General features: G+C 31.4%; 1 protein-coding gene across 1 annotated transcript in view; it reads left to right on the plus strand.

The window, feature by feature from the left end:
- Positions 1–8,105, plus strand: part of LOC134693003 (uncharacterized) — a 56,945-nt gene extending 48,840 nt beyond the window's left edge. Inside the window, exon 5 of the mRNA XM_063553672.1 lies at positions 7,881–8,105. Within this exon, the coding sequence (XP_063409742.1) occupies positions 7,881–8,076 (196 nt within the window). The 3' untranslated portion in view covers positions 8,077–8,105. The remainder of the gene's footprint in view (positions 1–7,880) is intronic.
- Positions 8,106–11,834: the final 3,729 nt, after the last annotated feature.

The following is an 11,834-nucleotide window of genomic DNA, read 5'->3' on the forward strand; positions in this document are numbered from 1 at the left end:
ACTGAATGAAATTAGCTCACATGATTGACTGTGAAAAAAAAGTTGTTATTTTATTTTTAAATTGTAACGTTTATCTGAATGACGTCATCAAAAATGATGCCGTGTGTGACGTTTCTGCGTATAAAAGTGGCAGGTACTTGATATTACTGGAATATCTGAGGTTCCATAGCAGGAAAGTCGCCTCCCAAAACATCAATATATAATAATAATAATAATATTACTGGAAACTTTTTGCAGTAAAACCATTGAATTTTTACCGATTTTTACAATGTGAAGTGTTACAGATCGAAAATCATTCGACAATTTGTTTAATAGTTTGTTGTTTGTAAATTTATTCAATAAAACTGTTAGTTCAAATTTGAAGATTAGCTCTGCAAATATAGTCGGTAGAATTCGGGAATATCTTTTTTTAAATGCACTATTTTACCCATCAAATTTACCCAGTTGGGGTCCGCTTAAATGTGATTTGACTTCACTAGTTTTAAAAACAACAAATATCAAAGTTATAACTTATAATGAATAATTTTGACAATGCCGTAAAATAATTTCTGCTAAAACCAAATAAACTGGACCCGGATTTTTGTATTTATCATTCTAATACTTAATTATGGCATACACTCTGCATATTCCGCCTTGTGTGTCCATGTGTCTCACTTTGTTGTCAATTCAATATTAGAATACATATTCAATTTTGAGTTAAGATCGTGTTTTGATTTACCCAACACTTACTGAGTATTTTTGGATTTATTTTTGTCCTTTTTTACTGTGTTGTTTTTTTTGTGTGCTTGGTCCAATTTTGACAAGCAAAGCTCTTTTAAAAGTTTTTTTTCTATCTGTTCTAATATTAAACTGGTACCCGACAGTTCTAGATTAGAGGAGGGAATTAATGCCTGCAAAAAATTCTGAGTTCCAAAGCCAAGAAGAAGCCTTTGGCAAAGTGGCTGTCGTATCGCATACCTTTTGTTTTCGTGGTTTTTTTTTACCCTGCAATGCTTGAAGCTTAAACATGTCATGCTCATCTTATTTTACATGTTTCACATAGTGACCAATCGTGCATACAAAAAGAGATGTAAAAGATACCAAAGAGATAGTCAAACACTGACCACAAGACAAGTTAAATTTACACAGACAGAAAAGAATACTAAAGACTGATCAACATCAACCCAACTAAAAACTGGGAGAGATCATAAGTACATAACTATTGTATAAGGCAGTACGTCGACCCGTAGCCTTGTCCCGATGACTTTGGTGGCTAAAAGTGACTCATTTGTAACCATACATACAGCTATCGTGACTTTTTATAACGAACTCTTTCAAAAATAATACTGGTGCCAAATGAAAATTCTGAATTGTTTAATTTAACAACCATTAGTGTTAAAAAAACCCAGCTAAAGAATAAAACAATATATAAACACGGTTGGCAGTGCATGATTCTATATATATAAATTACATACAAGCTAATACTAGTACTGACAATTCAAACCCAACTCACGCAATTGATATACGAACTTAATTTGTTTATATACAGAAGTTAGCATGTAGATCAGTCAATCTGATCCATTAAAATTATTACACTATTGTCGTCATTTTAAATCGTTTTTTTCGTTACTAAGAAAAACTAAACAAGACTTCAATCTAGCTACTTCGTATGACTAAATATGAAAAAGATTAAGAAATAATCGAATAGAGCTATGGAAGAGATAAAAATATAAAAACATATAATGAGGTATATCTTGTAATTTCAGTATTTTTAAATGTTTCCGTTTGGTTTAAAAATCAAATTTTCAACTTGAAAATAAAGGATCGTCTAAATGTTCATATTATTCACACAAGTGCAATCTTCAATCTTACTATGGATAATATATGAATGACTACATTTTAACCCGGGACCATTTATCTGTGTCAGTCAACAGCACTGTTTTCCACTCATGTCTGAGAGTTGTTATTGTCCCAGTCCATTCGTTGTTTTCGATAGTATTTGAGTGGGTTTTTTTATTGACTAACAGTTGTGTTCGTTAATTTCAGACTGCTAAATTTTAATTTAATAAGTGAATGGTATAACAAATATGTGTAGTCTCCAATAATATATTCGCAGCCAATTTATACTTTTGCTTTTAGTGTTTGAAATATTGTATAATGCATATGTCCGACTATCTTCTTCTCAGACTGTAAGTTGACCTCTACATATATCTTTGTAAATTTGTTTGTGTACTGGAGTTAAAGTCTCATTTTCATTGAGTCTGGCATGCCTGGATCTCTTTTTAAAATTGAGAGAATGGCTTTTAGTGTAAGTCGACCAGTTTGTGATTATATTTGTGCATTTATTAAAATCAAATTAATTACTTGAAGAATTAATCACAGTAAAAAGGAAAGTACGTCGTCCGTAATTATGATTGGAGTAAACTATTGATATCATCATTTACCTCTTTTATTTTCACTAAACTTCAAACTAACTGTGTACATGTACTTGTAATTAGACACTATAAGATAAGATACATCATAATGTAGGAATCAACGAAGGAAAATAGTTCAAGTATTTAGGCCTATATCTATTTTAGCGAAATCCCTAAATAAACTCTTGCCAAAAGAATGTGTCTATACGAGGAGATAGTTTCTACTCATTTTCTTCCGATTTCACACCAGAGAAAAAGGGCCGGGTTCATATCAGATTTTCGATGTCAACGATTGCAAAAAGAAACATAAAATTATTTTAGCGACAGGCCCCATTTAATGACATAACTGAGGTTAAGTCAGACATGTACAAAAAAAATGTATTTAGCACAGCAAAGTATTTCTTAAACCTGTACCTTTCTTTGTACACTTTTTTAAAACTTGCAGTATCTGGAAAAAATCGGCTTTCTCTATATAAAAAGTCAAGACAGTTTGAACCACAGATGCTATATACTGCATGGTACCCCTAATTTTGTGGTGATATGCAAAGATCTGCAAAGTGTTCAGTCGAACTCTTCATCGATGGTGCATAAGAAAAAACAGACCTGCGCCAAGTATGAAGAAACTGAGAACACTGCTCGTTTTTTTTAATCATTTGATGATATCAAATCTTACATTTGGTGATGCTTTATAGAGGGGAATAAAGAGAGGGGGTAACTACACGAAAGAAGGCGAAATAAAATTGCCATTTAACGACGAACGAACAATTAAAACTTTCTTGCACGTTAATCTTTTTACTGATTTCACAAATTACGATGAATAACGACAACCTTTTTCACAGCTACACGTGGAATAAAATTGTCAAAACATGTTGCACGAAAATGACCGTTTACCACCCTTTTTATATCAAAATACAGAAATTTAGTTATATTTTCATCAATATATCTTCATTGTTAATGATGTCCATCTAGCTTTAAGAATCTTTATTTATTTCAATATTAATGGGTGTTTTAAATAGTATTCTAGAAAAGAATAAATATTAAAAAAAAAATAAACTTCGAATTCTAGCCTGAAAATTAAACAAAAATCACTGGAAATACGCATTCGCTACGTGAACTCAAGTTAACTCAAAGGTGGCCGGAGATATGGGACATTTCTCCGCATATATGAGATGTCCAATTAATCGATTAAGGAGGATAGCGTGCATGTGCTTGTAGGTAATGTGTTGACGTTACGTTACGTATCATTTTTAGTAACGTCATTGAAATATGTATGGCAACGTAACCATGTGAAAAAACAACGTCTCGGCGCTGAAAGGGTTAATGAGGTGAGTAATAGAATATTGCGTTATATAACGGATTACAAATATGTCGAGGTTTGTGATTGGATAACAACACAGAGATGTAAGTGTATATTCAGGAAACTGCCGGGGTATATACGACGTTTTTATCCCAAATTGGAACCTCAAAAAGGTCGTCATAACACCGGTTACTATGTGACGTTGTCAAAAGCTATCACATTGTTAGAGGCTCACAGAGAGAAAAAATGACGTGCTTCAGACAATTAAACATTTTAGATACGAAATCACGCAATTTACACTTTTAATACTTAAATTTATTGTTAAAAGTGTTATTATTAATTATTACATACACGATAAAATTATGATCACAGCAAATTAGAAAATCCTTCACGTATGCCAAATATATTAGGGTTTTCACCTTATATATGTGTTGTGAACAAAAACCTGCACTGGAAAATAACATTAAGTCAGCGGTAATCCGTAATATATGTGTAATTCAGGTCTCAGAAAGGGTATATACTGTCTGAGACCTGAATAACATATAGTATATGTACGTACCTTTCAACCTTCGTGTTGTTTATTCTCTAATTTTGCTATGTTGTGTCATGTGTACTATATTGTTCGTCTGTTTGTCTTTTTCATTTTTAGCCATGACGTTGTCAGTTTATTTTCGATTTGTGAGTTAAACTTCTTTCGTCCATCTTTTTTTCTCTTGCTACCTTAAGGTCCTCACGCCTGTAAGTTTCCACAAGACTTCGAACTCATTTCTTAGATCAGTGAACAAGATTAAGTTTGCATGATCAATTCCACATATCAGATACATCATGAACCATTTTCTACTTCCGGTTTGTCTTTTGACTGTCGTTCACATATATTGAATTTTCTTAACATCTAATTAAAACTTTACGTTCGATGTATTAGAACGTAAAATAACAAAATACCGGTCTCTGAGTAAAATTCAAAACGGAAAGTTCTTTATCAAATGGCATAATCAAAACCTCAAAGACATCAAACGTATGCAAAACAACTTTCAAATTGCGAAAGTTTTCGTAGTTGATTAAACTTACAGTATATTTAAACATTATAGATTGAATCTATTAGAACAATTCATGTAAAAAAAAAAATTGTCGATGTGCTCTGTTTTATGCCCACCCCCTTCAAGAAGTACATTTTGTGTGAATGTAGTGCTTTTTATTGTTATTTTTTTTATTTATGTTATTTGCCATGTAATTGTGGTCTTATCAACTTAAAATTTTGACCTCATAGTAATTGAAATGCGATTTGTTTATGTTTATGCTTAATTATAAGTTTGACCCTACATTCCCTAAAGCTGAAAAGTAATATGAAAGTACAATGCATGTATTCTTGGAATATTTTAAGGTTCTCAATATAGTAAGCATAAGTTATAATTAATGGTTTTTTTTCCAGAACTGAATAAGGGCATGGTATTTTTTTTATATAAAAAGGTTAGTTTGCGTGTGGACTTAAAACATATGAGGCACATCAATAAAATAGTAGTTTACACATATTTAGAGCTCACACTTCTTCGGAATCATAGGAAAAGTGACTAATGTTGGCAAAAATATTTCACAACCACATAGGAAAATCAGAGTTTTTATTAATAATTATCAGTAAATCAATTCCATTTCAAATGCAATATATTATCCTATGTTAGGGCGAAATCCTTTTGATCTGGATGTGTGAAAATCAAGGGAGAAATCTTGCGCCACAAATGCGATCTGTTTTGCCAATACTATGTTTCTGAAATGATTTTTAAGGTTTGGCATGCCACAAAACCAGGTTCAAAAAGTAAAAACACAAAAATACTAAACTCCGAGGAAAATTCAAAAAGGAAAATCAAAAATCAAAAGGCAAAATCAAAAGTACAAACACCTCAAACGAATGGATAACAACTGTCATATTCCTGACTTGGTACAGGCAATTTCTAATGTAGAAAATGGTGGATTGAACCTGGTTTTATAGCTAGCTAAACCTCTCACTTTTATGACAGTCGCATCAAATTCCATTACATTGTCAACGATGAATGAACAAAACAAACATACTCAAAGAGTAAAAATGTCAAAAAATAGGGGGTACAGCAGTCAATAATGTGTTATCATCTTAATATCACTGTAAAAACAACAAATGTAACGAAGAAGCACAAAAAGGCATACATCAAATTTAACATACTAATTTTTTTTTTCTTATACAACTAAAATTATGTATGTAAAGCCTTCCCGTAAAGGATAGAAGGTTTTCAGTACTGGTGTATTCAACCCACCAGTTTTTTTTTTATCAAATTGTCCTGTACCAAGTCAGGAAAATGGCCATTGATATATTATAGTTCGTTACTGTGTATATTGTATTTTTGTGTTGTATTTTTATTGTGTCGTAGTTCTCATCTTTAATTTGATGTGTTTCCCTCAGTTTTATTTTGTAACCCGGATTTGTTTTTTTCTCAATCGATTTACGAATTTCGAACAGCGGTATACTACTGTTGCCTTTATTTAGAATGAATAGTAGCAACTGCACCAATGATAAAGTATACCATTTTAATAATTGAAGAAAAAAACATCATATCTATTGTAGTTTGTGTGATTTCAAACACGACTTGAATGGTGTATCTTCAAATATATTTTCTGCATACAAGCAAAAATATTTTACGTGTGTTGCACAACCAAGAATCACAATGCCGCTTTTAATATTATTTTTCTATAAAACAAAATTTAGGTTCACATGTCTGTCTTGTATGGTTTAACTGACTGTTACGTCATGTGTATACAACATTGATTATTTTATATTGAGGTGGTATCTAACACCTTCAATAAAATTAATTTGGCTCGTTAAATTCACATAAAATGTTGGCAAAGTATTTACTTTGACCCTTTTACAAAAATATAAAAGTTTCAACAAATTTGAACCAACCAATTTATCAGAAAAAAATACACTGGTTATATAGCAGTTTGACAAACACTAATTTTGATCACTGATAAGCTAAATATTCCCTTAACAACGCAACGTAATCAAAACGTTTAGCCGATTTTACAGAGGTATCTGCCGGTAGTGTTAGGTACCATCTTAAGGATGTTCGCTGCTAAATTTAAAAATAACAAGTTTTATAACCCTTGTATATATTAATATGGGATAAATAAAGGAACACAAAAGCAAATTTAGGTCAATGTGCTTGTTTTCTATATACTAGCTTTTGTAATTTTGTGGGGAAAATGTTTTCTCTAGATTTAAACCAATTTATTTATCAGAAAAAAATACACTGGTTATATAGCAGTTTGACAAACACTAATTTTGATCATTGAGAAGCTAAATATTCCCTTAACAACGCAGCGTAATTAAAACGTTTAGCCAATTTTACAGAGTTATCTGCCTGTAGTGTTAGGTACCACCTTAAGGATGTTCGCTGCTAAATTTAAAAATAACAAGTTTTATAACCCTTGTATATATTAATATGGGATAAATAAAGGAACACAAAAGCAAATAAGGTCAATGTGCTTGTTTTCTAAATACTAGCCATTGAAATTTTGTGGGGAAAATGTTCTCTCTAGATTTTTCATAGCTTTATTATTGACAAGTTTAACTACTCAAAAACAATTAAAAAATAACAAAGATTTTATAAGACTGATACACCGGCTAATAATAATATATGTAAAAGATTTATAAAAAAAAAGAAAAATTGGGGGCAATGGGCAAAAATTATTAAGGCGTTAAAATGAATAGAACCAGAGGATTTCGACAATCCAACATGAAAGACGAACATTCGTAATGGAAATTCGTTTATAAAAGAGCACGTGCGTTACATTTTGAAAATTCATGTGTTTTTCTTTTATTCTCATTACCACTGATATAAAAAAAAAAAGTCTCAATAAGCGGATAAGTTCAGAATGATAAGATCTTCCAACTGTGCAATTACAAAAAAAATCCGATTTTTCACTAGTTTTTGTCCTTCAATGGCAAATTATTCCACTTTTGTTTAATTAACATTGTTGTCTTTTATCTTGTTTAAATTATCTGCAAGACAAGAAATACTTTCAATTAATTAAGACTCGCAGTATTTGTAAGTCAATTTACAAGGCCGAATTGTCACTGCATTCTTACTTTAGTATTTGCCTTTTGAAAATGATTATCTTTACCAATTTCTGAGTGTTGGTCTAAAAACGTTGTCTTTTTTTTTTAGAAAGTCTGCTCAAGTGGCCATGACCAGTGGCATTCAACTCCCTGCACACTGGGTCGATATGGGTAATGAAATGTTCATGAAAATTGCAATTACACCTGGTGAAGATACGATTCAAAATTATGAATGGGAAAATATTCAGAGAAAATTTGAATCAACACTGCCACAAGCCAGGATAGTTTCAATTCAAAGAATATAGAATGTATTTATGTATGAGCATTTTATCTTGTAAGTCAGTTGTAATCAGTAAAGTATTATATTGACATATATTGTTAGTACTTCAATGATACAAGTATATACTTAAGGCATTTCCCCCATAGTTGCCTTCATCATATACCTAGTTGGACTTATTTTAATGTCCGTTTGTCTATAAAATAGAAGAAAATGAGTGTTCAAAGCATTATAAACCAAATTGATTGTACATCTCTAAAGGTGGTATCTTGTCTCGCTTAAATTTCAGAATGATGGCATGTTTAAATATACTCTGAAGTTTAAAATAATCCATGGAGCACCTTAAAGAATTTAGAAAATAAACTACATTCAATTTGATTTTTTTGCTATATTAATTTGGTTAAAGACTTAAGAAGACTCTTTTAAAATCATAATCTTTGTCATTTATCTTGCTTATTTAAGTCTGCATGTAGGAAACAACCTTTTTAGTTTAAACAATTTTATTGCTATAATTATAATAAATAAATTTATTTTATGAACAGCTATTGTCTTGGAAAAAATTCGTAATCTTGTTTGCCTGACATTTGATATTGGAGAAGATCACATTATTGTCGACAACAATTCATGAAAGGATGTATTTTTATTTGCATTACTCGAATATAGCCATTTTAACACATGCATTACTCATGAACCCGTTCAATGGAGGTACACTGCATTAGTCGTAGCTATTGTATATTTAATAGTCATAGAAAAATACACTTGTTCTGAACCGTTTAGTTTTTCTTCCCAAACAATCTTAAAATAAAATTGTTTGACAATGTCTTCATCAAAGTATAAACATAATTATCATTCAGCTATCATTAACATATTTTTGTTGTAGTAAACATACGTTTTATGTTGTAGGAAAAAAAGGCAGTTAGAACATGCATATGGAAAAGATTGTTCTAATCAACTTCCTCTTTTTCATGGTACTACACCTGACATGTTAGACGTTATTGCAGAGCAAAATCTTGATCCTCGTAAAGCTGGAGATCGAATGGGTTCACGTTTAGGACAAGGAACGTATTTTGCTGTTTCCCCTGAATATTCTGATCTATATGCAGAGTCAGATAGTCAGGGGCATAAATTTATGTTTTTTGCCAAAGTTTTGGCTGGTAAATCGTGCATTGGAAAAGCAGACTTAACGAGACCACCACTAAATCCAGATATGAAACCTCGATTATATGACAGTTGTGTGGATAATGTCCAGAATCCCAAAGTATACTGCATATTCAATGATACTCAGTACTGCCTGAAGTATCTGATAGAGTATACATAAGTACAAGTCTTTTGTTTGAATTTACATGTCTACAATATGCTTTGTCTGAGAATCGCATAAACTCGAAAGGTTTCAAATTGGTTGAAAATGTTTCCTTAATTTTAGTTCAATACTGGTGAAAACTCATGTTTGAAAAAATTTCAACCTTTTCTTACTTGATTATTTATTATTTTATTTACGTGATAATTGCAAAAGATTACATTACTTTAAAATGAAGATGTCTTGGGTAAAGCTGGTGCTATTCGAGAACAAAAATTATTGTTGGGATTTTAGTCAACACTTATTTTACTCAGATTTATAATTTGTAATTTCATTTATATAGTGTTTTTTATGTCATCTGGTCTCTTGTGGAGAGTCGTCTCATTGGAAAACATACCACATCTTCTTTTTTATGTTCAATATTTCATTTTGATCACATTCAACTGTTTTGATAAAATATGATGATAGATTAGGGACGTTTGGTAGACAGTATGCGTCAAGCTTTTTGTCACTTATGTGATGCAACTCAATTGCATCAAGTATTTGTCACTTATGTGAAAGTAAAAAGACTTAATGTTGTCCGAGAATGTAAGTTTTAAGAACGAACAGTATATGTTGCAGATAATACATAGAAATTGTTGACGATTCATCTTTCTTTTATGTCTTATCAGTGTTTATCATTGTTTATGCACTGTGCTTTTAGTATGAATGTCTAAAAACTTTTGTGTTTTTTTTCACTTCGGTGTTTTTGTTGTTTTCCATTTTTAGTTGATGTGTTTCATACATTTGTATTTTGTAACCCATTATTTTTCTCTAACCGATTTATGTCTTTTGTACAGCGGTATAATACTGTTGCCTTTATTTGGAGTTAAAAATATGAAGATTTTTTTTTTTTTAAATACCATGGTCAAAAGTAAGATTGAATGAATGTGTCTTTGCAATTCGTTCGATATGTTGGAGCTTTATATTTTGCCATTTGATAACATTCTTTCCGTTCTGAATTTTCCTTGAAGTTCAGTAATTTTTAAATTTCACTTTTTACACATATTAAGTTACCTTTTTTATTTGCAAATTAAACATGACTTAGATACATAAGATTATTTTAGTCATGCAAGATTTTTTTGTGGTCTCACATTTGTAATTTGACTTAATACGAGCTCAAAATGTTTTATGGGTTCAAATAGTGCTATGATTTCGTCGTCGTCGTCGTCCGAAGACTCATCAGGTTATCCGACAATAACTGCCACTACAGAAAGGTCGGAATTTACTTTGGTAGTTATGGTAACAACAGTTTAGGAATTAGGAACCATATCTTTATTGTTACCAGACAATACGTGTGTGTAAGTATATAGATCTCTCTGAATGTGTACCGCAAGGTTCCATACTACAAAGGGATGAATAAGATTAAGTTTTGGGTTAATCGCCCCAAGAGGGTTCAAAAAGTTTGCGAGGGTTCATTTTGTTTCTTAAATTTTTTTCAAAGTTCAATTTTTTTTTTAAAAGTTTCAATACACAACCTTCAATTTCACTTTATTGTGTCACAATCCAATTCAGACAGTATCAAGCTTGAATATGTGTCCAAATTTGCTCCAACTGTTCATGGTTCCAGTCTGTGGTCCTATCAGGCTGCGCTCAGCGAAGAATTTTATTGCTGTTTGGTAGTTGTTTTTGTGCTTTAAATGGTTCTGACAAGTTTGTGCGTTTGAAACAAATTCTGTAGTGTGTAAGCATATGGAGTTTTATCGAAACCTTCGTTTTTAAAAGGTGATAATTTTCACCTATCAACATTTTTATACGCCCGTCGTCTTTTAGACGGGGCGTATTATGGTATACCGTTGTCCGTCCGTTCGTCCGTCGTCCACACTTCGGACAATAACTCAAAAACACTTTCACCAATTTCCATGAAACTTAAGTGAACTGTTTATATCTATTGACGTAAGCTCCCTTTCGTTTTTTTTAATTTCAGATTTTAAGTTTTGGATTTATGGGGCTTTATTCATAAAAAAGGGGGGATTTCAACACTTCAGACAATAATTCAAAAAGACTTTCACCAATGTCCATGAAACTTTGGTGAATTGTTTATATCTATTGATGTAAGCTCCCTTTCAATTTTTATAAATTTCAGATTTTAAGGTTTGGATTTATGGGGCTTTATTCATAAAAAAAGGGGGATTTTTAACACTTCGGACAATAACTCAAAAAGGCTTTCACCAATGTCCATGAAACTTTGGTGAATTGTTTATATCGATTGATGTAAGCTCCCTTTCAATTTTTATAAATTTCAGATTTTAAGTTTGGAATTTATGGGGCTTTATTCATAAAAAGGGGGGATTTCAACACTTCAGACAATAATTCAAAAAGACTTTCACCAATGTCCATGAAACTTTGGTGAATTGTTTATATCTATTGATGTAAGCTCCCTTTCAATTTTTATAAATTTCAGATTTAAAGGTTTGGATTTATGGGGCTTTATTCATAAAAAAAAAAGG

This window comes from Mytilus trossulus, chromosome 12 (genome assembly GCF_036588685.1).
Source record: "Mytilus trossulus isolate FHL-02 chromosome 12, PNRI_Mtr1.1.1.hap1, whole genome shotgun sequence".
Taxonomy (NCBI): domain Eukaryota; kingdom Metazoa; phylum Mollusca; class Bivalvia; order Mytilida; family Mytilidae; genus Mytilus; species Mytilus trossulus.